At 41.5% G+C, this 27,175-nt stretch overlaps 1 protein-coding gene across 1 annotated transcript; it reads left to right on the top strand.

Moving 5' to 3' along the window:
* The first annotated feature begins 111 nt into the window (after positions 1-111).
* Positions 112-27,175, top strand: KCNK17 (potassium two pore domain channel subfamily K member 17). The gene is made up of 5 exons (XM_039698057.1): positions 112-322; positions 11,701-11,815; positions 20,758-20,924; positions 22,085-22,253; positions 24,010-27,175. The coding sequence occupies exons 1-5, from the start codon at positions 116-118 to the stop codon at positions 24,303-24,305; spliced, it is 954 nt and encodes a 317-aa protein (XP_039553991.1). The 5' UTR covers positions 112-115; the 3' UTR covers positions 24,306-27,175.

Raw genomic sequence — 27,175 nt, 5'->3', positions numbered from 1 at the left:
GGGCAGGCAGGGGGAGGTGCTGGGGGCCGGGCGCGCTGCCGGCCCGGCGCTGCCCTCCTCCCGCCCCGGGCCGAGCCGCTTCTGCAGCGCCGGGGCGGCGGCGGCAGCGGGGCCGATGGTGGCGGCGCGGCGGCGGCGGCGCTGGGGCGTGCTGGGGCTGCTGGCCGCATACGTGGGATACCTGGGGCTGGGCGCCGCCGTGCTGCAGGCGCTGGAGCGGCCGGCCGAGGTGCAGGCGGCCCAGAACCTCCTCCGGGAGCACTGGGGGCTGCTGGCCAACCACACCTGCCTGCAGGGGCCCGCCCTGCAGCGGCTCATCGAGGTGAGCCCGGGCGCGGCGGGGCTGCGGGGCAGGCGCTGCCTCCGGCCCGGGGGGCGAGAGCGGGGGGGAAGGCACCAAGCGCGCCTCTCACCCGAGAGTAACTTTAAAAAAGAACCAACGAAAACCGGCAGACTTTTCCCTGTGTAAGTGTACGCGCACACGTCCCGAAGAAGCCGCCCGCGGCGGGGGAGCTTTCCGCGGGCTCCCGCCGCGCCGCAGCCTGCGCTCCCCGCTGACAGCGGGATGCTTGCGCTCCCCGCCGCCGTCCCCCGAGCCGCGGCGTTCGCGCGTTCTGGAGCGCCGCCGTCCTGACTGAAGGCGGGCGGTGGCGGAGTGTCCCGTTACGTGACAATTACCTGCGGTTGGTTACAGGTGGTTTAGGTTTGTTCTTGCACTTACGAAGCGTGAGTTATAGTCTGTGTCGTCTTGCAAGTGGTAGATTCTAGTGGGAAGGTTTTATCGTGGTAACTTTAGTGGTTGTTTATAGTAGTGTCAAAAATTTTCCACCCTTTACTTGTTTAAAGGGGAATAGAAAGTCCTTAGGTTTCTTAAGTTATCATTGAAAATGCTTGCGAAGATATTTGCATGATGGTTGCAAAACGTAAAGCAGCATCAAATGCAGTCTTACTAAAGTACAGATGGTTGAATTTTTATGATACAGATACAAGTGAAGTGACATAAATGGGTTCTCTCTTTGCTCGGCTTTTGCCTGAAAAACAAAAGCCTGCAATATTAAAGTGTCTTTGTGGGAATCCATAAAATCCTCACACAAAATGTGTATTTACCCAAACCCTTTGATTTCAGTAGGTGCTGGTAGTTGAGCATGCACCCTGCTTCAGATGGGTGTTGCCAAATGCAAAGAAAACCTGGGGTTGGTTTGTTTCATTTTGGTGGGGGTTTTTTTGTTTGTTTGTAAAAGCAGTTTATGATGATGACCAAAACTATATCAGCTGATCATTGCAGTTCCAATAATCGCTTGGAACTTGGATAGATACTTTTTTTTTCCTCTTCAACAGAGAGGAAAATACAAAAGCCATCAGATAGGATAATAGTGGGTATTTCAGCAAGGCTCTGGCAGACAAAATTATGCTGATTCCTTATGTCATACTCTCAACCCTTGGCATTCTGAGTGGTATATTCTCTGTTGGCAGTCAGTAGTACACTGATCATATGCTATAAATTTGGGCCTTTGTAAGCTACTGTATGTAGTAGCCACTTTTATTACTTATGGTGCGTGCTGTGCTAGCTGTGGAATTTAAATAGAGAGAAGTGAGAAGTAGAGCAGACAAGACCAGTCTGGCATTTCATAAAGCTGGATGTTAGTGGAGCTTCATTCAGCACTGGCTCACTGTGTAGTGAGCACCTGGCATGGCACTTGCCATGGGGTTGAAAGCGCTTGGTGAATGATGGTAATGAGGTGCTAGTAGTGGAGAGAAGATAATCACAACTAAATAGGTAGAAATATCATTCTGTCAGTTTGTTTTACTGCAGCAAGACTACTTGTTCTTGATACCCCGGGAATAGAAAAGCCACTCAAATCCCTTTAGACCAGAGGTTGTTACAATGTGCTGTGAGTACTTAATTGTGACTGAGCAAGCCCTTGATGGGAAAGTTACAAATAGGCTTTGTTTCATTTTATGCCGTGTCTGTGTGTGCCTTCATGCTCTGAGTTTGAATGGCTTTGTGTGTTATTTTGAATAACTTTAACACTGAGAAATTAATCCTCAAAAATCTACAGAACTGATGTTTTCCTATACTCTTCTAATTTCCTATGCAGCAATCACTGGCATGCTCTAGGTGTGATCAAAAAGAGATGTTTTTCTGTGCAGTAAATTGTTATTGCAGTACATTGCACGCAGTTTATCAGGCAGTGTCATCACTGGCTCTTTTCAGATAAGAAACTTTATTGTAGATACACAGCTGATTATTTGCTAATTAAGAAAGACATAAAGAGTGTTTGTGAAAATGTAAAGCAGTATGTGAATTTTAATTGCCTTGACATTACTGGCAACTCCTCATTGTTTTCATATAGCTCTTTGATTCCAGATAATGCTAAACTGTGTTTGTTTTAAGTGTATACGGGCCAATATGAAATAAAATCCTAGTTTGCGGAGCAGTGTACAAATGTAATTTTATGACCTGTTTATCTTTTAGTTCCTAGTTACCAACCAGGAGGGGAAATCCACTGTTCCAACCCTTGTGCAGATGGGGGAGCAGCAGAGAGCTCCAGCTTTGAGGAGCTAGCAGGAGAGCACGGAGTGAGGAAGGCAGGAGGGAAGCAAAGCAAACAAACCATGCTGTAGCAGCTAGACCAATGAATTATCGTTCAGTAATTTCTGTGACTTGGGTCCTTTCCAAGGAAGAAGCAGTGGTTCTGCTTAACAAAGGAGAGGACAGAAGGAGGTGAAAATAGCAGACCAACGATAAAAACACCAGTGGAGGGAAATGTGTTAGAAAGCGTGTGAAAGCGTGGTGGGCCCCTGCTTCCTGTAGCTGGATTTTGTTGGGACTCTCTTGGAACTGGCCAGCACTTCCCCTGCAGGAGCAGTTCCACATTTCCTGAGTAGTTGAAAGTAGCATGTGAAAATGCTTTACATGTAAGCAAAGAAACAATGGTCATGTGTTTATACGCACACAGGGCACAATGGAGGCACTGTGGCCACAAGTCTCTCTACAGTGCATTCAGTGATGTTTTCTCAAGGAACACAAGTTTGACTTTGTTGCCCCATCTAACCCAGGCTATTGTCCTGCCATTGTATACTCAGTCTGACTGAACATGTGCTCACCAGGAACAAGACCGAGAGCAGGCCATTCTCATGAGTCGCTAGGCAACATGCAAAGAGGGCAGTATTTGGCCTTTTATTATGATTATGGTGGTGATCTTTGCATGCCAGAATTACTGGGTGTGAGGTCACACCAAAGGAAGCTCTCAATGACAAGACTTGCAGAAGATGGCAGCAGATGCAATAATAAGACAGATTGCAGGTGATACACTTCCAATACAATGAAGAAAAGTAGCTGGAGTCAACTGGGGAGAAAAATGTCTATGTCCAGGCAAAAATTATGTTGGTTCTAGATCCTGGAAGTGTCCAGAAAATGAGGCTGCACTCAGAGAACCCTTTCTGTATGGGCATATTTCATGGAGCTGAGACCCTTTCTGTCCTTTTGGGGTTGGGGACACCTAGACTTTGGTGTGAATAACTTCTGGTGGAAAAGTGCCTCAGCTTTACTGCCTAGTGTGAGTGTGTATGTAGCTCTGGTCCAGCTGAGCTGTCCTCCAAACTCACTCCTTTTCCTGCATTATTTTCAATGGTTACAGGCACTCAGCTACTGTACTTGGCAGTGTCTCTTTAATCAGATGATTGGCTGTAGGGCCAAGCTTCAAACAGCGCATTTTGTGTGTAACCCTATTACCATAACATCCCTTCATGCTATCCTTCCTTTTTTTTTTATACAAACCTTTTGTGTTGTAGACATATTTCCCTAGTACAGATGTTTCTTATATTTTTTTTATAGTTTTCTATTGTAGATATATGATGCTATTTAAACACTGTGGCTTTCATAAAATGGGAAAATGAAAACTGAGCTAATTTTTTGGGGGGGCCTAGAAACATGTAAGGTGTAGTGAAAAGGGCCTAATGCCAAAGGGCAGGTTATAAACTAAATGGCTGCAGGTGGATCTAGATACTCTTATCTCCAGAGTCAACAGCTAGAGGTACACAGAGAGTTTGAGTAGATGTTTACAAGAGCAATGAGATCCCACGTGACTGAAAGATCCTCATCAATACCTTGGCTTGTACTGACATTGAACCAGCAGAGAATTGTGACAGCTGTCAGGAAATAAAACCCTGCAAACACAGTTTACTAAAATAATCTTGCACTCAGATGATGCAACAGGAAGGGTTGAGCATCAGAGATCACCTGACAGTGATGAGTGTCTTTAAGGAACAGCCATGGCGCCTGGTATTGTGGAGCTGTAATATCTATATAGAACCAAATTGGGTCAAATTAGCTTGTCACAGATGTAATAGGGTTGATCCCCTGTACTTATTCTTTCCAACTTCATGCTTATCAAAATGTACTACTACTTTGCTTAAGCTACAGTCGATTCATCATTCTCCAGACCTGTTGATTAAAAAAGCTGTGGGTGCCTCGCCAAGAACATGCATTCTGTGCTAATAATACCATCTTCTAGCATATGATTGACAAAAGTTGTTGAAGGTAAAATCATTATTCTGTAAGGCTGACACTATGTCATCAGACTTCTTGGAAGGTGATGAGAGGACATACTGGTGACCTCTTTCTGGTTAGTTGACTCAGCCCAAGGTCTTCTGGTAGTGTCTAGCACCTGTGTTCAAAAAGACAAAGGCACGGGAAAAATCACGACAGTCTATTATAATATACCTCTGCCCAGAGAGATATGTTCTTTTGATATTTTCAAATTCCCAGTTACAGCTGGTCAAGCTTGGTGGGAAGTAACAAGGCAGTATAGCCAGCTGGCATTGAGTGGTGAGTGTCTCAATAATCTGTCCTACCAGCAGGTTTGAGACCCGCAACTAGCAGCAAACAGCTAAAGACTGGGGGTGCCTTCTAAAAAGAGAAACAGTAATTCTTGTCAGTTGTTTGAAGATGTGGGTTATTCTTACAGGTACCTGTTCTTCATACTTTATCTTTTTTAATGCAATTAAAAGAAAAACAACTAGGGAAAGAAATCTCAGTTTTACAAGGATAATACAATGCAACCTTTCTGTGTTCTGTAAATTATACAGGCATCTTCTTTGAACTTGTTTCAACAGGCCCTGCCTATTTCTGTTGCAGCCCAGTTGTCCAGTAACTGTTCTCATTGGGGTTTGGAAAATGACTGGACTTCCACAGCACTCTGTCTCATGAATCATGCCACAGATTCTTCCTTGATATAAAAGCTTAATTTTCAGAAAAAATACTAGTGGGTTACAGTAGCGTTGGTTGCAGAATTGCTGCACTAGACTACATATTTTGCTCCTTTCCTGTTGGTGAGCAACTCTAGATTAATTCAGGAAACTGTAGCACACCCAGCCGTGAAGTAAAAGTGCTTTTGCTCTCAGGGTTCCTTTGGTTTTGAGGAACTAGTGCCAATTACATTAGCAAATATTGCTGGAGAGACAGAAGAGCAGTTACTTGATCTGCTCTCAGGTTATTCAAGTGGCATAAAATTAAGAAAAAAAACCCCAACACTATGAATTCAAAAGAATCCAGCTGGTTTGTTGTTTTTTTTTTTTTTTTTTTTTTGTATTTTGTGCCAGTTCATCTTTCAGGCAGAATTCATGCCAGTTTCCTCTTCAGACAAAGACAAGAGATCAGAGCTCATGGCTGGGAAAGGTGTGATTAATAATCTATTTGTCAATTACTTGGAAATTAATTGACCTTTGTCCTTGCAATCTGAGACCAAGGTTAATGTTAACCATTTTCTTCTGATTTTCATCTGGTATCCTGTGAGGCATAAATGAATGTTTATATGCCAACATTGCACAGAATTTCCAGTGCACCAAGGTTGTGAGTTTTCTCATTAATCTAAATGGTAGCTTGGTGCCTTTTGCACACCTTATCTTCCTCCTTTATATGTTGCAAAGGTGAGGAAAAGTGTCTGTAATGAGACAAGCCATTTTCAGGAGTTCATGTGTGCCCTGGAAATGTTTATTTTTGTACATGAATATGTAAACTTGAACTACACTTGAGAATAAAGTTTCTTACACCAGTCCATTTTTGCCTTCTTTGGGAACTGCTTTCAAATACTTTTAAAGGGAAAAGCAGTATTTACTAAGTGCATCTCAGGATTACTGTCACCTCTGGGCAGAATGCCACAGTTCAGAAGCAGGGGACAAACAGCAGTGACAGGATCCACAGTTTATAAAAAGGTCATTTGTATGATCCTTTCCCTAATGGTTTCCTCCAGAAAAAAAAAAAGTTATGAATTCTTATGGATATGTTTGGTAGGGTCATAAGCTTTTGGGGCTTTGCTTTTGTCATTCTTGCTTAACTCCCTCATTTTGGGGAGGGCAGGCAGATTAGAATCAATCTGTTTAATAATTTATATAAAGCTTACTTTTTGCTGTAAAGATTATGGGAGGGAAGAGAAGCATAGTGTTCTGGAGAAAGAGATTGTGAAGAACATAGTGCCTCAGTTTACATATACACATTCATTCATTCTTTACTGCTGATCTTAAATACCTGTTTTGAAAGCTGTATCCTAGTCACATGCTGTTGTGACTCAGTGTAGAGGTGAAAGATGGAATTTTTAGCTGGTGTCAAGGAGGTCAGGTCAAATAATGGTCCTTCCTTTTGCAGTACCTGGTGATCAGAGCTGTGCTGCAGCCACAGCTGGTGGAGGGGCCCACATGTGATGATAATTGTGAAAGAGAGGAAGTGTGTAAGCTAAGAAAACTGGGAGTTGTCCAGAACTGATAGCACAGCAAACATGGTAAATGAGACTTATGGGTATGGCTGAAGAGTGGCTCTGCAGCAAATAAAAGAGAATAAACCTTCATGTTTTGGGGAGGAAGATGCAATACTCAAAAGTCAAGTAGAAATCAAACTGTAGTTGCTGCAGCTGGGTTTTAGTGATTTGGTTTTTTTGTTTTGGAGTTGATTTCTTTCAGCTAGACAGTATGAACATATCTTTTGAGTGTAATTCCAAGTGTATGGTTTCATTTTTGCTGGTATGACTGTAATAACCACTTTGGGTTTATTGCTGCAAAGCTGTGTAGAGTGGTAAAACTCCAGTATAGGTGAGTCACACATTATCAGTCATCTGTGGAAGTCCAGCCCCAGAGCTGTGAAGGGTTAAAATTCAAGCTGTAGGAGTAATTTATTTTTTCTTTTTTTGACTCGGATAAGGAAACTCTGGTAGTTTTGTGTTTGGATGTTGCTGCAGAAAGAATCAGAAACTGATAGTAAAGGACAAGGAAAAAAAGGAGTATTGCCATCCTAAAATAAGCTTGATAAAGGAGTCAACAGAAATCCACAGCTTCCTCACAGGGTTACCACTTAGTGTGAATTCAAGGAGGGAGTTCCTTGCAGAAATATGCACAAAACAGGCTTCTGTACTGGGAAGTAATCTAACATGGAGCTTGCATTTGCAAGCATTAGCTTACCACATTCCTAACTGAAACTTCAGAGTTTATACTTGAGAAAGGTGAAGCTGGAAGCCCAATTTGACTATTCTGAGGCATTTTTTCCTAACAAAAGTAACAGGATAGGCATCCACATTTTAAATAAACCTCTGAGTGGACACCATGCTGGGGTTCTAATCACCAGACATGTTAATATTAAGTAGCACCAAGCAAAGCCTACTTGTGTGATGAAAAAACCGGAACAGCCTACTTGATGAGAAAATGCAGCAGCCTGCAAATGAAGTTTCATTGACCTGTGAAGGTCTAATAATTTAAAATCTCAATTTATAAATCCTGTAGGAGTTACAATAATTCCCACTAAACTTTTATCTCTAGTTTAAAATTATGTAAGTATTGTCAGCTAAAGATGTGCAGTCGCTATGAATTGTAAACTCTTACCACTTTAGAGAGGGGGAAATAAGTGCAGAGAAGTGAAACTATGATTTTATGTTGTACAGCTTGACTGTCAGTAGAAACCAAAGAACCACTGCATTCTGGCTTTTTCCTATTATTTTAACCACCCACCTGTTTCCTTTCTGCTTTTTGAAATGCACATGACCTTTAAAGTTCCCAAAATATTAAGCCCAAGCTCTGCAAGTTTGGTATTTTTTGGGTTTGAGCAGTTGGTGGTATTGACTGAGGTCTTAGATTAGGCAGATAACTGCTTTTGAACACTGGGTTTAAGATGCTGCTTCTACTACTGCCTTTTAATGCATTGGGTTTTGAGACAGACACTGTACAAATCTCCAGCCTTATTAAGAGAAAAAGGAAAATCCCTAGGATTTCACTTCAAAGTAATCATAAAGTAAAACAAAGTTTCCTGGCTCTCAAAAAGATTGGCTAAGGAAACCAAGCACTTATTATGCAACATTCACTTTCTTTCTAGTACCTCTTGAACCCACTATAATATAAAATATACTTCAAATTTATTTGCAAATCCATAGCAGAGACATATCAACGCCTCTTCCATGGAAAAAGCAGGGAAAATTCAGCTGTTCTGCTAGAGTGTTTATTGGTTGGGATTTTTCCTATGTTCTCTCTAAAATTATAAACCATTTTTAATTTTTTTATGAAATTGAGCAGTAGCCTAAAGTCTAAAGAGCAAAAGTCTAAAGGGGTATAGTAAATTAAGGAGAATATTCACTGATATCTCCCTGAATGCTCGGTCAGCCTTCAGGAGTTTGCAATCCAATGACTTCCTGTGCCAGAAGTAATTTCTGTGCATTAATAGCCATCTATGGATTTCTCTTTCATGAATCTGTCCCCATGGCACATCTGCAGGAAGGCAAGCTCCATTAGTTCTACCATTCTCAGAAGAGTCAATCTTTAGTTTTCTGTCATCATTGTTGCTATGTCAAAAGTTGATTCTAGATAGTATAATAAAACATTTTTTACTTTAGGAAAACAAAGACTGGTTGGAGATAAGGACACATTGTGAATATTCCCTTTTAAGGGTAGCATCAGTAGCTCTTTCTCCCTCACAGTAATGAACTTGACATTTTTTCTGGGAGTGTTGTTTTAACCCAGTGGCTTTGATTTGCATGAATATTCAGTGGTCCCCATTGGACTGGCTTCAACAGGTGAGTGGGTCTAATGGTTAATGATGTTCTCTGGTTATTTGGAAACAAGACGTAACAAATAAATGCTTAGAGACTTCTTGCTGAAAGGCCTTGGAGACGTCAGCAAGCATATCAAGTGCCTCAGTACCAGAAATAGAAAACAGCTGGCACACTGCAAAATCAGGACTCACTCATGGCCAGTGAGTAATGGTTGCGTGGTACTTCCTTCCCCCTGACAGCAGTGCAGGTCACTGTCCATTTGGGACAAATGCTGTGGCCTGTCTCCAGAGCCTCGAGACACATCCTGTGCCTGAGGGACTGTGCTAGCAGTGACCCTGGGATTCTGAGTTGTTACAAGTCACTGCAGAGCTGGCATAGGTGCTCACAACTGCTCAGCCTCTTGCTTCTAAACCAGGCAGAAGTGCTGCAAAGATGTGAAATTAAACATTTAATGACTTGGTTACTGCTGCTTGCTTCTCACAGGATGTCTTTTGCAGGCTCTTTGTTTCCCTTTTCTGCATGAAGGTTTTTCCATTTCTTTGGCTCAATTGTGCTACTGGTTCTTGCAATCCTCTCTGGTGTTTAAAAACAAGGCTTTAAAAACTTGATGTTGGGTGTAGTATTGTCTACTGCTGAGCTTGTATCAGCAAGACATCAGGCAGGAGAATGGACAACAAATAGGCTGCATGTTTGAGTTTTTCAAGTATCCCTGATCCAGCTGATAATAAATTTATCCAAGAAGTGGAATGCTGCTGTTCCAGCAGGTATATATGTGTTCAAGGCTAATTAAGATCTGCAGAGATCACAGTTTACAGAAGGAAATGTTGAGGAAAATATCAAGCTTTTTATTTCAAGTTTAACTACTGGTTTCTGGAGCAGGGAAAAATAGGTCATCTGTATAGTCTTCCAGTGTCTCTCTTGCCATTTAACTTACTCTGGGAGTTTTGTGTTCATGCACACTGATTCCTCTCTAGGCCATTGTCTGCAGAGTTTCTTAGACTTCTTAAACCGAAGGTCAAATGTTGTCGGCCTGCACTCCATGTAACCTGACAAACCTCAATGTAGACACCAGACCTGGAAGAATAACGATGAGTGGGGGAATTACACACAACCGTTCAAAATAAATCCTTCTGGAAGCTTTTTGAAGCAACCTTTTCTTTTTCTTTTTTTTTTTTTTTTCAGGGGTAGTTCCATGGAGAAGGGAAGCAGGGCTTGGTTCTTTTTTGTCACTAATGCTATATACAAAATCTATTTTTTGTGTTGCTCCACTCAATGTTACAGCGACAATTCGCAGAAGGAAGCAAAATGCAATATAAGGTGTGATCCTTAGCCCTTCTCAGAGCACAGGCTCTCTCCTCTGTCTCATAATTTAGAATTTAACAGATTATAGTGTGACTCTGAGGGGTTTAAATTGCCTTCAGTTATGGATAAATCAAGATATTTCTGGGAATGCATTATCAAATAGTGTTTATTGCTTAGAAAAATGTGTTATCTCTGAGCTGCTCCTTGGTCTTAATGTGAGAATTGGTAGCTCTAGAGAAAAGAGATAATAATCTTGTAAGCTGTTGCTTGGGACCCTAGAAACTGTTTTTAATTCACAGCCTTGTATAATGTTATATAAATAATATAAATTACGTAGAGCACATTACCTCAGTAAAATGGCAGAAAGCTTCCTTGCTTTGCAGGCTTGACATGCCAGTTCATTTGGTGGATGTATAAACTCCAACTCCTTAGCAAAACCAAAAACTGATCAAAATCTGAGTGTGATTGCTTTTATTATCAATGGTGAAAGTTTTATCAGTAGTCTTTTTTGTTAGGATGGGGACAGTATTATTTAGAATCTGCATGTCTTTTTCAGAGATGATTAATTTTATGTATTCTTGCTTACACTTTCCATTCAAGGATAATCAACCGTCAAGTGAAATGTTTAGTGTCCATGCTGTGAATAATGTTTTGGACATAATTGTCATTAATTTTGTTGGCATGGGAAGGTATAATCAGATGTGGGCACTGTTAAGACATATATCTTATTTTGACATAAAGCTACACACTTCAGATAGTGACTTCTAAGACTTTCCCAGGAGGATTGAACAGAATGGGGCATAATGCTAATCTGATGTCTTCATTCCCATTTGTAGTCCCAATGTGGGGACATATTTGCCAAGCTGAGTAGTCTCAGTCTCCTATAACACACCAGATACATTCCTCCCCCATCCAGGGGTCTTCCCTGCAAGGAATCTGTATGATTTACATATGCATGTATATTTGCTGCTCTGGGACTTCTACCATTGGAATATCCCATCTGGAAACATTTCATTTTCCTAATGAATATGTCATAAGGCAGTCTTAATTATTGTCTGTCTAGGCCTTCTCCAGTTAGATCTTACCCTCCAATCTTGTCCTCATTTATCTATATAATCTACCATGTGCATGTGTAACTTTATTGTACTGCTGTAGATGCCCTTTTCTTAGAAGCAATGTGCTGTCTTTTGGCTTTTCTGACCTTGTAGCCCTTTGGTTTCTAAGGCACAAGAGATCCTCTACTAAAAGGGAAACAACAGAATCAGAAGTGGTTGTAGTTTGGGATTTTACCAGCCAGAAGTGGAAATGCCAGTCACATGAACTTGCCTTAAAGGGGTTTGTGGGATCTCATGTTATTGTCTCTTTGCAGGGTATCATCCAAGCCTACAAGAGTGGCATAACCCTCCAGGGAAACACCACTAGCCTGGGCAGGTGGGACTACAGTGGGTCTTTCTTCTTCTCCATATCTGCAATAACAACCATTGGTAAGAGTTCCCTGCTTACAGGGCCACCTCATAGGTGGGAAAAGAGTGGGAATGAGGGCCTGTGCTCAGATGCTGCTCCAGCACTGTGTGGCTCCCTGGAGCTTGCAGTAGGGAAGCACCCATGAACCCAGCCCTAGGAGTGCTTGTCAGTGCCAGTGCAGTAATGATCTCTAACTGGTCAGACACAGGAATAATTAGCTCAGGACATATTCCTGCTGGGTTACATGGCTTCTGGGGCCTGAACTTCGTGGTGCTGTGCTGTCTGGACTTCCCCAAGTTTTGTGTACTCTAAGAGGTCTGAGGCGAATTGTGCATTGAAATGGTCTTTTCCAATCACAAGGACAGTAATGATTGTGGAAAAATCTTAATGCTGGCTATTGCATTTTCAGAAACTGTATTTATTAATTATTCCTCCTTTTTACTACCTGTATTAATGAGGATCTGCTTGTTCAAGTGGAAGTTAAATAACTGGATAAACATCACAATTCAGTTGACTCAGGTTTCAGTAAATGGGTAATGCAAAGCCACAAAGAAATTAGGGACATAATTAGGGGGAGAGAAGGTGGAAAAAATAAAATGTACTTGGTATGTTAATGAGGATCTGCTTGTTCAAGTGGAAGTTAAATAACTGGATAAACATCACAATTCAGTTGACTCAGGTTTCAGTAAATGGGTAATGCAAAGCCACAAAGAAATTAGGGGGAGAGAACGTGGAAAAAATAAAATGTACTTGGTATAGAGCTAGTTCAGCAGATGCTGTTAATTATTGTCAGTTCATGTCCCCTGTCCCCAAAACCATTAATAACTTGCCCTGATGTCTTTTTCTTATGGTATGACCCAGTATTAAAAAAAAAAATAATAATAATATATATAGGGGAAAGTATGTGTGGAGAGATGGTTGTTTAGTGTCAAAAATCCCTCACAAGTTTCTTGATTTGTCAGCTCTCTTCAATTTTAAGTATATTTAAAAATCAAGATTTCTCTTTTTGTACCCAAATGGAACCTTCTTTTGATTTGATTGTTTTTGAAGATACATTGGATCCAGAACACTAAGCCCCCAAGCATGAGCTCAAAGAAAGAGAGGGTTTGTGGGTTTTCTGTGGGGGTGGAGGAGTGGGTGGTGGTGTGTCATCTTCCTGTGACTCAGTAGGTCTTTCTGCCCTGCTCTTTTGCACATGCATTGTTCTGGTTGGGAGCACACTTTCCATGTGCTGCACTGCCAGGCAAGGGTTGCACCAGATGATGGCAGTGGAGGCTCATCAGACAGGGTTACTCAGGCTGTGGGTTTCCAGCACAGCCTGGTCAGTTCCTTCCAGCCTTTGGTACAAAGCAGGATCTACTCAGATCTGCTTTCCATGCCTCAGTAGTGAGCCCCGATGAGTTTCTAAGCCATCAGTGACTGTTTCACCATGGCAAATTTATGTTAATGATATTCAGGAGGAATCAAATTTATCATATTAAAATATAAGGGGATGTTGTGATGTTGGCAGAGACCTAGACTAAGCATTTCTGCTCTTCTATACTAAGAGTAGCTACTAAGCTACTCTTCCAACCCCCTGCCCCGACTCCCTTCTTTTTTTAAGTAAACTCCTTGCCCTGATGGTTATAGGGGAGGAGGACAGGACAGGGTGTGACACAACTGAGTTGAGAGCAAAGGCAATTGAAAATTGAAAAGAACCAAATCTTACAGCTCTTTATCTTGTGGTTTTAAACCTGGTGCTATGACTCTAGGGACTTGATAATGATTTTCAATTGTGGATTTGAGGATGCCATTCAAGCCACTTCTATGCAGAAAACTTCAGATGACTGGACCCTTCATTCTGCCTTTTCAAGTGAAATTGTTAGTTGCATACAGATTGGTGTCATAACACTTTGTTGATCACAGTATGTAGAAGAGGAAACTACAAATGGTTTCAGAGGTTTACCCTGAGTCTGTTATCATAATCTCTCTTTATGCAAATTCTTGAGGTAGTTGAGGGGTTCAGCCACAGTGAGGATACCACGGTGTGACTGGGAAGGATAATTGATTATGTCAAGTAAAGAGACAAGCTCCTTTCCAAAGAACTCTATGAGGGGTGAGTCACAATATGTATAATGTGTGGCAATGAGATAAATGACAATTGAGAAGGCTTCTGGAGGATTTGTAGAGGTTTTGGTGTTCTTACATAGCAAGGAAGGGTTTATCTCAGGCTGTGATTGTGGAGCAAATGAAAGCAGGTTCATCTGCACAAGATTAGCCTATAGGACTTAAAACCCAAGGCATTCTGGCAAATGAGTTCAGGAGGGGCAGAATTAAGATAATAATGCAGAAGAAAGATTCTCAGGAATTTAGGGGTACTATATGAAGATTTTAAAGAATATAGATGGCCTCTATTGCATGTGTTCCAGCTGCTGCAAGTCCTTTGGCCTGTTTGTCTCTTCACATTTTTTGTTTGCAATTAATGCTATCTATGCTTTGCTAGCCTCTTATGCAAAATAACATATTTGTAACTCTTGTCCTTAAGTCTTCTCAAACACCACTGCCAAAACCACTATCAGTTTTACCTTAATCAATTTCCTTTGAGGTGCTCTTTCTGTTCTGCCAGCTTCTGTATTCTGCTTTAACCCCTCCTCAGAAGGCTAGGTCCAGTTCTCAAGTCCTTACCAGAGCAATTTCTCACTTGGATACAGGAGGGGATGTTAACTTCTTTCCCCATTAACACCTGCTGAGGGGCATTAACTTCTTTCCCCACTGACAAGGTTTAAATCCCCTCCTGTTGCAGCATCTTCTGCACTGTATCCTTCTTCCATTTAAATGAGAGCCTCATTAATCACTACTAGGGATTAAAAGCAGCATGTGAACTTTGCTTAGAAACAAAGTGAGTTCTAACCTGCAGGCTGGATATAGTTGGTGCCTCAATCGGAAATGTTTAAAGAACAGATATGTATGAACTAAAATCTCTTGTTTAAAGAACTGCCCCAAAGCCTATGTAATTTTTGGCCAATCTCATGATTTGAATGGAACTGCATTTATAACTTTGGGATGAGCAGCCCTGGCCACCTGCCGATTCTTTCTCCCCACTGTTACGCTTTTGTGCTTTCCTCGTTGCTGTCCTTGACATATCATCTCGTGCCAGATTTTATCTCATTTTCTTCAGATTTTTCCATAAGAACCCTTTCTTCAATGCCTTGAAGGGTCATCCTCAGAGTTCCTGTAGAGCTGTAGTAGTAAACATGATTAAAGAAAGAAAAGCTAACTTGCTGCTGGTTTTATCTCTCAGACTTCTTTATCCCTTGCCGACACAAAGTCTCTCCTTTCTGTGTTTACTCTCCTCTTACTTAGTTTGGACTAACAGGGCAGAGGTCAAAGCAAGTTCAGAGTGGGGCACAAGATCAAAGTTCCTAAAGTCAAACGACCACAGGGTGGTGTAATTTCAGAGAAGGTGCTAGGGAAAGGCTCTTTCTGTAGCCAGTGATGAGTCTGTGCAAGCCTAAAAGTAGAAGGAGGAAAGGAGTATTATCCTCTCTAGCCTGAATGCCCCACTTAATATTGGGTGAATGGATGCCATTTCCTAGTGCTATATTGCCATTTTCTGATGGCACAGCCGCCAAAATTCAGTTGTGTGAATTTCAAGGGCCCTTTTTTAGATATGAAAGGGGCAAGTAAACCATCTCACCATGAAGAAAAGAAGGGAAATACCTTCTTCCTGTTCTTTCTTTCTCTGATTAGCACAGTACATAGCTCCTAAAAGCAAAACCCCTAAGGGCTGGGAGATAACAGGAGGCATGGATCAGGCTATTCAATGAATGGTGGTATTAACCACACTGTTACAGACATTTAGTAGTTGCCCCAGAGGATACCAGTGCAGTGAATAAAACAGTAGCAAGTTCAGGGCTGTGGAATTCTGGTAGGGTAAAGCTTTGGGCAGCAAGAGTTTTGTGATGACTCTGACCCTCTGCAGTGCTGCCCAAAAATTGTTAGGTTCTTCCCACTGCTGGCTGACAATCCGTTGGGGGAATTCAGTTAAATTAACTTATGTCTCAAAGTGGTTAAAATACAGAGTAACAGGACCACTTGAGAAAGTGGCTTGGGACCACTTTCATATTTGAATCCTCTGTGAACCTCAGGATCCTCTTGTGCAGGGGAGTTCTCTGCAGAAAAGCTGACATTGTTGGTGTGTTGATCTTCTCCCTGCCTTGTGACAGCTGGCAGAGCTTCTCTACAGGCTTGGCCAAGTAGGATGTGTCACAGTGGTTCATGGGAGGTCACTGGTGGGTTTGGGGACAGCCATTCACAGCAGCATCCTCTGAGTGCTGGAAATGTGGTCTGCTTTCCTGACTGAGTGCATTCTCACCCAGCTGAGCCGAAGCCCACTATACAGCTTTCCGTGTATGCACAGCACGAGTCAAAGACTGCAGTACTCACCTGAAGCATTTTTTTCACTCACTGAGGGAGTGTGCAACCAAATTTTACTCTCATCTGGAACTTAATAGGGCTAAAACTGTAAATAACTTACCTGCCAGGAACCCAATGAGCTTCCCCATATCAGATACAGTTCCTGAGATTCTGCCGCCACTAGCTTTAAAACCAAATTCTTCAAATTTTTGGTTTGTTCTAACCATAAAACTGGGAAACCAATGGCTGCTTAGGGGCTGTGTCCTGTTTCTGTCCTATATGTACAGGCTGCATGCCTCTAGCATCCTCCCTGGATGGATGAATTGGGAATAACTGACTTCCCATGCCAGGTGTCCTTAGCTGTGTCCAGCTGATAAGTGTTCTTCAACTTATTGCAGACTTGGTGGATACAATGTGAAATCTCACAAGAAGGTTGAGAAGCCAAGCATGTTAATATGTTTTATATGGTTATGGAGATGTCAAAGCAGGAGGGAAGGATAGGAAGCCCTGACTTGCTGATCTTCAGGTGAATGTAGGTGGTACCAAACGACCTCTGAAAATCCTAATGCTTGTAAGACCATAAGATAATTCAGGCTTCCTGGTACCTCAGGAGATCTCCAGTGCAACTGTGTGCTTAAAGCAGTCAGCTGTGAGGTTGGAGCAGGCTAATGAGTGCTCTGTCAGGGTCACCTTCCAGCTAAGCTGGGACCATGCTCACATTTTAAGGAATCAGACAAACATTACCATATGGCTGTGTGAGTGATCAGTAGAGACGTCTTGTCCATCTAAAGTGAATTTTCTTTTTTTTTTTTTTTTAATGAAACATTTTAACTTTTCATGGAAAAAACCTTTCACTTCTGCTGGATTAAGACATCCAGATCACTTGTAATGACCACAAGGGAAAGAAATTTTAGATTTCCTGAAAAGTGTTAGAGGAGGAGCTAGTGGTAGGAGGAGCTGGATGGCTTAAAGATTTAATTTCCTCCAATGCCTGGGAAAATAGGAATGTGGCTCACTGAACATCACCCCAACTGCCAAGCAGAGAAATTTTCATGAGTATTTAAATATGTAATGCAAAATAAAACAATTTTGACATTGACACCCCTCAGTGAACTGCACAGTGGATACCTGGCCCCCAGGTTTAGATGAATTCCTGGTTATTCAAAGCAAAATACTGTCAACAAGAACAATCTGTAAATTTGGGATTAGACCCGTGTCTGTAGGAAGTGATGGATTGTATACTTTCAGGTAGGAGAAAAGATATAATAAAACTAGAAGTGTTGCTTCTCTAACCAGTAGCTTTATCAGTGGTTTTAGCACTCAAACACATTTTTGGGGGAGATTTGGTTTTATGCTAACCCTGGATTTTTCTGCAGATTAAATTTTTTTGGTAAATTTTCAGATGTTTTTCAGCCTATGATAGACACTTTTTGTTCTAAGCACTTTTTGATGAAAATACCCTTATATCTGGACAGTGAGAACAAACCTTTCATTGTGGGTAGCAGGAAGTTGCAGCTGCCTCAGTTAACTGAGAGTACTGCAAGTACTGTCTTGTGAATGAAAAGATCTTTTACTAATAAGTCTTATCTTCTTAAGAAGTCTACAGTGCTTCTGAATCCCTTATGGGCAGGAATGTAATGGGAAAGCAGGAAAAAATCCTGAATTACTTAATACGTGTAACTGAACACATGAGTTAAAGCACATGGTTATGAGCATTTAGAAATAAAACCACTCTTTTGTTTCCTCCAAAGAAGCTTAATTTACATTACACCTGATTTCAAAACAAGAGGAGCTATACATGCACTTCATCCAGCTGCTTCAGTGGAAACACACTTTGATGTATCTGCAGTTTTTAGAGATCATTTCTCAGTGTCTCTTTGCTCAGATGTGTACCAGGTGACATCCCAGCAGCATGCTCCTGAAGGATGTGACACAACTGGCAGTGTAGTTTTGATTTCTGAATCTGGTTCAGATCTCCTAATATCTAGCTCACAATTATTTAAGACGCCAACCAATACTGAAGAGGGTAAGTCCTATTTTCCCATTCCTGCTTGAGTTTTATAACAATTGAGGTTTATATACAATTAGATTGGCATTTTTTTGTCTAGTGCAAGAACAAGTGGATGTAACCAGACAGGAGTAAATTTCTGGCCATTTTCCATGATCTAAAGTCTCCTATGCTATTTGATTTTATTTTGTATCCCATATGAAAGCTGGTGGGACATGGTTTTTTGGGTTTTTTTTTGCATGTGTACAACAACTCTGTACCAAGTCTTCAGAAAATCGTCTCAAGCTGCTGAATCCGATGGAAAAGGGAGCCAGAGAAGTCAAATGCAAAGCATGTCTGGTGTTTGGAGGGCTGGGTTTACTGTGCACATTAGACCTTCCTACATCATTCAATTTGCCATTCTAAATTAATTGTAACATACAAGTTAAGTTCAGGTGCTCTGCCATCCAGCACTATGTGTCATCCCCACAATTCTGAATGCTGCTGTGCTTCACACAGTGACCAGAGAAGATGGGCCTTTTTTCTTTTATGTTTTTCTGCAGAGGAACTTAGAAACCTGTGGTTAAAAGAACTGCCCAAGACATTACCCGGTCTTTTAAAACTTGATATAGAAAGAAAAGAAAGGGGAAGGGCTGGCCATAAATGTATGTGATTCATCTTCAGCCTCCAGTCTTGCAGTAGATGCCCCCCAGCACTTTCTCCTGGGGCAGGTCAGGCCACAAAACACCCTAATCCCATAAGAAAAAATTGGAACTAATCCACTGAAATATAACAGCCAGTATGAAAGGCATCTCACCAGACATATCTTTCTATAAATTGCTTAGAAGGGGTCATCTACCAGGTGTACTTGCCTACATGTCACATTTACCACACTTGTTAGTCTAGAAATGGTGAAAGACGGCAGAAATTAGCAATCACTGGGGAAAAGTGCATTAACATTGCAAAGAAGGAGTTGTAGTGGCATGAAGTCTTAATTTAGTCCCCCCTTTTTTTTTTACTGTATTTCAAAACATCTAGTGACATAATAGCATCCCATTCTTTCTGGGGGATGCTCTTCCCCTTCCCAGGGACAGGCTCCTGGGGCTCCACTGGAGGTGTATTGTGTGCGTAAAATTATTGAAGGGGATGTCCTCCATGTAATCAAATTTGGGATTTGTGGGGGTACATACTTAGGAATAGTTTGCCCCCAGACCATTTTCTGGGTGTAGTTTGCTGGCAGACATGCACAACTAACTGCAGAGTTGTCCATGGTGAGAGATTTTTGTTAACAAAAACTTGGCACGTGTAGATATGCCCAGGTCAGCTTTTCTACACGCATTTCTACATTGTTGGTCAGTGGCTTGTTGCATCTGGCATGTGACAGAGGTTAATGAAGGAATGGCACTCTTGAGTTAACCACAGATGTTTGCACTCTCACTTATCTGGGATACAGAGCCCAGCCCTGGGGCCTCTCCCTGCTGGGCACTGCTCACTTGCCCTGAGGCCACCACACCAAAAGCAGGGTAGCAAGGCAGCAGTGGAGGGAGCGCCTCTGTGCTTGCTGTGCCCATGGCAGGGCGGCACTGGGAGGGGATGGCATTATTTGTGGTAAGAAGATAATCTCCTCTGTGGACTCACACCAATCTCTAATGAGCAGAGGTGGTTTTGGAATGTAGTCAAGGCCATAGGTCTCTGACTAGCTAAGGCACTGTTGAAATGCTTGTGGTGTGCTAGTTCTTCTCTCCTTGAAAGCATCCTGTGAAATATACCCTAGTTAAATCTGACTTTCTTGGGGCAGAAAACACTGGAAATTACAAGTGCAAGTCTGCAAGTTTATGGGATATTTTAAAAAGAATGTGTGGGGAATGAAGACAAGTGATTTTGAAGCCAGAACAATCTGGGGATACAAGCAAGGCTGTGATTGCAAGGCAGGACCTTTTATTAGATCACTTCCTATGACTAGAAGAAAGAGGAAAAATTTTAAATGCCTTTTTTTTCTTTAGGTTGAAAATTGAAGTATTTTATGCATGTTAAATGTGATTTCTCTGGATATGTGGACTCTAGACAATAATTTTGACAATTTAAGGTGTATTTGGTACTTGTGGTGCAAAAGAGTGTAAGCAAAGAGGCAGTGTTAAGTTCACGAGTCCCGTGGGACAAAGGTAGAAAAGGGTGGTTGTTATAATTAAAACACTATTGTTGTGATTCAGAGACCATCTGACAGCGATGCAGGATCATGTACCAGTAAAGCCCATGCCAACAATGCTTACAAAAATTGAACTAAACAGAAGGTTTGCATTTACGTCAAATCCCAGCCAGGGCACTGGGTAGGGGAGAGGAAATTGACTGGTAAATGGAAAAGGAACTAAGCAAAATTGGCAGGGAAAGAAATGTTATTTTCCAGCCTACAATAGGATATGACAAACAATGGATGTAACTTACAGTTATTTATAAAAAAGGTCCTTTTGGAGCAGTGACCTTCTCACCTAACTTCTGTAGATGATGGAGGTTCACCCCTCCAGGGGGAAGGGGTAATTAGAGACTACTTTAGATTTAATGCTTCATTCCTCCCTTGTCTAGGCTATGGGAACCTGAGCCCCAGCACTGCAGTTGGTCGAATCTTCTGCATTGTGTTTGCACTTTTTGGGATCCCCTTGAACCTTGTGCTCCTGAATGAAATTGGGCACCTGATGCTGCTTGGGGTTCAGCATTGTGCCCGTCACCTAGAGGAGGTGTTTCACTGGCAGGTAAGCAGTATGGACAGGCATACCTCAGAGAAAAAAGACAGGGGACATTGTCTGGTATTTGAGATCCTATGACTAACAAGGACAGGCTGGCTGACTATTTGACCAAAAAGGCAATAATACTCAGGAATAACTGGAAGCAACTAAATTTAGTCTGTGACAGCCCTATGAGGTGTCAGATAAGGTTGTTTATTAATTGAAGGAAATTCTGTGATGAATGACTTCCCCTACAGCAACAGGAGTGATAAAGCATGTGAGCAATGCACAGTCCTAGACTATCTAGTCTGTTTATCATCAGTTTTAGTTAGAATTACATGTGTAAATTACATGGGAACATTTGTGGAACAGGCTTTAAACTGGCATGAATTTAGGATTCATGAAGGTGATACCCAATTTGTGTTGGCTTGGTGTCAATGTTTAACCACAGCTGGCATCTAAGCACCATGTAGTTACTCACCCCTTCCCAGTGGGATTGGGAAGAGAATCTAGAAGAGTAAAAAACTCATGTGTTGAGGTAAAGACAGTTTAATAAGTAAAGCAAAACTTGTGCACACAAGCAAAACAAAGAAAGGAATTTGTTCACCACTTTCCATCAGCAGGCAGGTGTTCAGCCATTCCCAGGAAAGCAGGACTCCATCATGCATAACACTTACTTGGAAAGAAAAACTCCATCACTCTGAACGTTCCCTGCTTCCTTCTTCCCTCAGCTCTATATGCTGAGCATGATGCCGTATGGTATGGACTATCCCTTTAGTCACTTGGGCTCAGCTGTCCTAGCTGTGTCCCTTCCCAGATTGATGTGAATCCCTGGCCTACTTGCTGGAGGGGTGGGATGAGAAGCAGAGAAGGCCTACAACACTGTGCAGGCACTACTCAGCAACAATAAGAATATTCTGTATTACCAACACTGTTTTCAACACAAATTTAAAGCACAACCTCCTACTAACTACTGTGAAGAAAATAACCATCCCAGCTGAAGCCAGCACACATGTAGGACAGATACACCATTTGTTACAGTGGAATTGAATGAATGTTTGTATGCTTTTGTGAAGTCCGTCATCATATCATCATCATCTCCAACTGGAAAACAAACTGGACTTTCCTTGCTGCACTTCTTGTGACAATCTTTTTATTTGTTTTTTTTTTCCTTCCTGTTTTACTAGAATAAAGCTTCCTTCCTGATGAAGACCTGTGCACTGGTAACTGGCTTGTTATTGTTCCTCCTGCTACCTCCCTTGTTATTCTCTGACAAAGAAGGCTGGTCTTATGAAGAAGGCTTCTACTATTCCTTCATTACCCTCAGCACTATAGGGTTTGGAGACTATGTGATTGGTGAGTAGTTCACATTTTGTTCCTTTCACCTGCTGAACGGCAAATCCGTGACATACAAAGCTCCCCACGTGGCAGTTTGGCCCCAGTAGCAATCCCCAGACCTGATGATCAGTACCTTGTGGTGTGCATTTGGCAGGTTGGAAAAGGTGTGATTTCTGCCATAGCAATGCCACCTGTGGAACAGCAAAGGCATTGTTTCCCAGTCAGTAAGTGTCATTAAAGTGGCCTGTCCCTTGAATGACTACACCACCAGGCAGGAGTGATGTGGTTTAACCACAGTGGTTGCTGAAGGCACACTTATCACACTCCAGTGCATTGGCACCCATTAGTTTTATGCAGATGCCACTCTGCATCTTCATTAGCAGACAGGGACTATTTCTTCTGTCAAAACCCTAGATAACTGCTTTCTAAAAGACAGCTTAAGTCACTTAGGTATAGACTGTCAGGCAGCAGGCACTACTTAGTTTTGGATGCCAAAACCCTTTGCTGGAGGAAATGGGATTGGGTCCACACCCACTACATTTGCTGAAACACAGGACACACCTCTTTGATAAAGACTTTCTCATTAAAAACAAATTGATTATAGAAATACATGCACTCTTGAATTCCTGAGAGACGGAAAAACTAAAACCTCCTATTATGGAATTGCTATTTTCTTTTCTTCACAGCACTTGCTTGATGCTTAGACAACTTAATGGCAGTTACCTTAGGACTTGTCTGTAATGCATCAAAGTTATGATTAGAGCTTGTGTAGGCACATGTAAATAAGTTAGGAATAAAGTTAGCTTGGGCAAGGATAGCCAGATGGAGCTTGACAAAAGCTGGGTCAGCTCAGCATTTTCCTATACTGATTTTACAGATGATGCTGAACTCTGGGCTAAACAGCTTTACTTCTCTCAGTTTCTGGTAATGAATTTGGTATTCCTTCCTCTTCCAGGTGTGCCTTCACCTGTGTAGTACCTTTGTAAATGGAGTACTGCCATAGAGACGCTAGTTTTGGTATGGGAATAATTGAATATGTCAGTTGTGGTATGTAGAGGCTAAACAATTTTGCCTTTCAATCCTGTATGTGTGATTTATGGCTCAAAAATGAGGTTGAAATGACCTTCACACTGTTTCCTCACTAGTGTGATACAGAGCTGGGAGGAATGAATGACCTGTGGGGAAGCATCTCTGCAGAAAAGGACCTGGCAGTCCTGATGGGCACCAAGCTGTCCATGATCCTGCAGAGAGTGTCTCTGTGGCCGTGAAGGCTGGTGATAATTTCAAGCTGTCTTCCAAGGTTTGGTTGTTCTTGGAGGTTTTAGGACTGCTCAGGCCTCTCTTCTCCTCCTCTCAGAGACTCTCTTGCTTATATCTGGTTTTACAAGATACGTATAGTGGTACATGAAATCTGCTTACCTCTCTGCCTTCAGGGACCTCTGTTACATGCTAATAGAATATTGTGGTGCTGAGTGATAAGCAGAGAAACTAAACTGTGTGCTTGAATGTGAATAATTTTACTTTGACATGGATGTAATTAGTTTTCTCTCTTATGAGTGATATCTGTAATTCCTAAGGAGTACTAGGCTGTTGCTGACACATCATGAAACATACTTACAACATCAGTTCACATGCTAAGTTAGGTGGCATACTTGTGTTTATGTAGAAATCACTAATATTCAGTGATATTTCAACTGTCTTTGCTTTACATGTAATGTCTCCTTTGAGACACTCTTGATCCAATGTAGAAATGTTTTGGGTGATTCTGTTGTAGGGATGAACCCAGATCGCACGTATCCAAGCTGGTACAAGAATGTAATCTCTCTGTGGATCCTCTTTGGGATGGCCTGGCTAGCACTGGTTATCAAATTTTGCATCAACGTTCTAGAGAGCTCCAGTGACTTCTGTCAATGCAACAAGAACAACACGGAGATGGCCGAAGATTTAATGGATGGCAACAAAAATAGCATGACTGGACTTCAAAATGCGGAGATCTGCAGTGACAAAGACACAAAAATTAAAGGACCAGTTGAATCTCATTCTTACACAGCTCCTACAGAAGCCCTCTAGGGAAGAAAAATGTTCTCGGTGTCCTGTAGGTTTTAGTGCACCAGAGATGAACAATATAGAAATCTGTAAGTGGAGCTGCCCTGATCTGTGAATGGGGTGAAAGTTTGTTTATTGAGCTTGAAATGCTTTTATTTTTAATTAATCAATGACAGAATGTTTAATTTCCAGCACCACCAAGTACTACCAACAGGACTCTTAGCCAAAAGTAGATTCATGGAAATATTACCTGCCTTTCCACCTCAAACTATGAGGTAATCTCTGACATCCCTGAGGAACACTAGCTGTTGTGCATTTCTTTGCATGATTCTTGCAGCCTCTAGTTACATGTATGGCACTTTGCAAATGCCACAGCCATAAAAACAAGTGCCATTTAATGCAGGAAACAAATGACATATTGCCAAAAGAAATTAAAAGAAAAGCACTGTTTAAAGCTTTCTGGCAGTCATGGCAGATGTGCACCATCACCTGTATACTTGTGCTTATGAAAGGTGGTAACAAGGTTTTGCTCTCTGATTGTTCAGTCAAGGATGGCAATGAGGAAGAGCTCATGGAGGGGCCTGATAGAAGCAGATCATTCAATTTTTTAAAAAGTAATTTCTACATTGGAAATCTGCTAACAGAAAGAAACTGGATATGCTATTCCTTACTTCAGAACTTATGTGGGTTCATTATTTGAAGTATTTTGCAGACCAAATGTCATCAGCTCAATGAAGCAGTTCATTTAGATAGATTTGTATTTTGTCACATCTTGGAAGTCAGTAAAGGAGGACTAGAGCAATTTTAAAGGTCAGTGGTTCCAACATTTTCCTACCGCCAATATTAACAAGGACTCTGTCAGTCTAGAAACAGACTGAGTTTTCTTCAGCTATGATCAAGAGATGCTATCATGATGAACTTCTCATGTCATGAATGATTAATGTACCTGTTCTATCTGACATCTTATATCTCATCACAACTGTCTTTGATCTGCAGAATGATGTGCTTATTTGGCCTTTGTGTCAGTCATGAAACAGAACTTGGTTGGGTCTTTTTATTTCCATTAAATTCTCAAAAATATTTTGAAATTTTATGCCATTTATAAAGGCACAACAAAGTCTAACTCCTGGTGCTGTTTGTATTCTGTTATCTGTTCTTCTCATTTTGTTATTCCTGTTGTGCTCTTTGCATCCTAAGCATTAACTTTGAAAACTTCACCACAGCAGCAAACCAGAATGAAGCATTTGGTTGAGCCTTCAGCTTTTGCAATGAACCAGGGTTCCATGGGGTTGTTAGAGCAAAGACTGAAAACAGAGTCTGTTAGAAATATCCATAGCTGTATTCACAGAAATGGAGTGAGTGAAAAGCATACAGTCTTCAGGAACACAAATTCTGAAACATATATTGTGAAAAAAGTGTTTCCAGAAGAGCTCTGAGTGTTGATATCTGGTGGAACTGATTACAGGAAAAAATGCAGCAAAGGGATCAGCTGAATGAAATTCAGTCTGTTGACTTTTTTCTGATTTCACAGCAGTAAATGTTCTCTCAAATACTGTTTGAAGGGGCAAAGAGCAGGAAGGGAGACAGTGGACCTCTTGAACCATACTGATGCAAAATAAATACATTTCAAATTTTTGAACATTGGGTAATTTCATTAATAGCCTTTAGCATAAACTTTTCTGATCCATGTTTCATCTTGCTTATGGATACACAATGTAGGTTTTACTGGTCTACGTGAAGAAGAAAAGTGTATTTCTTGAAACATGAGTAAATCACAATTCACAAAATATTATACCCTTTAATGCATATTGTTTGCGCCCTTTTACACATGCAAAACTTGGTAAGTATAAGTATGTTGTAAAATCAGGATGCCCAGGAGGTAGTACAGTTTCTGCTGTCAAAGCACAGGAATGACTATGTTAATCTGTTTCAACTTTTTCTTGAAATGTCACAGACTCTGGGAATATCTACCAAATCTCTCATTTGATGAGAAGGCTTATAAAAGATTTGAGAATAATTTCTTCTTTTGGATTTGAATGTCTATTATATTAATATCATTTAATTAATGTTCTCATCTATTTTTAAGCTGTGGATGGGGTCTTCAAAAGTGACTTTGAAGTTTAGGTACCCTGGTCCCACTGAAGAGCAGAATTACATGTCTTTGGGCAGCTAATGTGTATTTCTGAAAGGCAAAGGGGAGAGGAACTCAAGGAATAATCTTGGAAAAAAACAAAAAGGTTAAAAGCCTTTTGCAGATCTTGGTGCTTCCACTGTATGTCAGGTTCAGCCACAGACTTAGGCATGTGGCTGGGTCTCAAAATGCCTCATTATCTGCCCCAGCTGTCCTTTCAGAGTCACGTCCTTCTGCAGCCCTGCTGCCCAGCCACTCACCACCAGCAGAGTCCTGCCACCCATACTCTGATATCCTATATTTTATGGGAGACACGTCAGAACTCCTGGCAAGCCACACGTACCTCCAGAGCCACAAGTTGTTGCTTGGATTTTTAGCTCACCAAAAATTTAGGAATAAATGAGTCAAATACCATCTCTGGGTGGATTCTCTGACACTGAATTAGCATGTTGCCTTCTATGAATACCCTTTTTCTGACAATTCCTCTCAGCCAGCTTTTGATGCGGACAATAGATGTAAGTATATCTGAGTCCCTGCAAAGTGCTGTCCCTCTGGTCTTTCTGTTCTTTATAAAGATGTGTTGTGGTTAAATGATGTGAATGTATTTGTTCCCAGGGGGATGAGAAGAAAGTGGAGTTTTGCAACATCACAAAAACATCATCATCAATGTGTCTACTATACCAAAAGATGAAAGGTTATCTTCTCAAGGGTAAAATAAAGAAAACAAAAGCATGGTCCTGTTATCATTCTTGTCACAGCTGAT

This window comes from Passer montanus, unplaced genomic scaffold (assembly GCF_014805655.1).
Source record: "Passer montanus isolate IOZ18808 unplaced genomic scaffold, ASM1480565v1 scaffold12, whole genome shotgun sequence".
Lineage (NCBI taxonomy): Eukaryota > Metazoa > Chordata > Aves > Passeriformes > Passeridae > Passer > Passer montanus.
Note: the sequence above shows the minus strand (reverse complement) of the source record. Positions and strands in the feature narration are given on the sequence as shown.

Excerpts from the sequence above, each read along its gene's own strand:
- KCNK17 (XM_039698057.1), top strand. The coding sequence starts at position 116 with ATGGTGGCGGCGCGGCGGCGGCGGCGCTGGGGCGTGCTGGGGCTGCTG. Across the intron at positions 323-11,700 it reads CCCTGCAGCGGCTCATCGAG|GGTATCATCCAAGCCTACAA; the intron begins GTGAGCCCGGGC and ends GTCTCTTTGCAG. Across the intron at positions 20,925-22,084 it reads AGGAGGTGTTTCACTGGCAG|AATAAAGCTTCCTTCCTGAT; the intron begins GTAAGCAGTATG and ends CTGTTTTACTAG.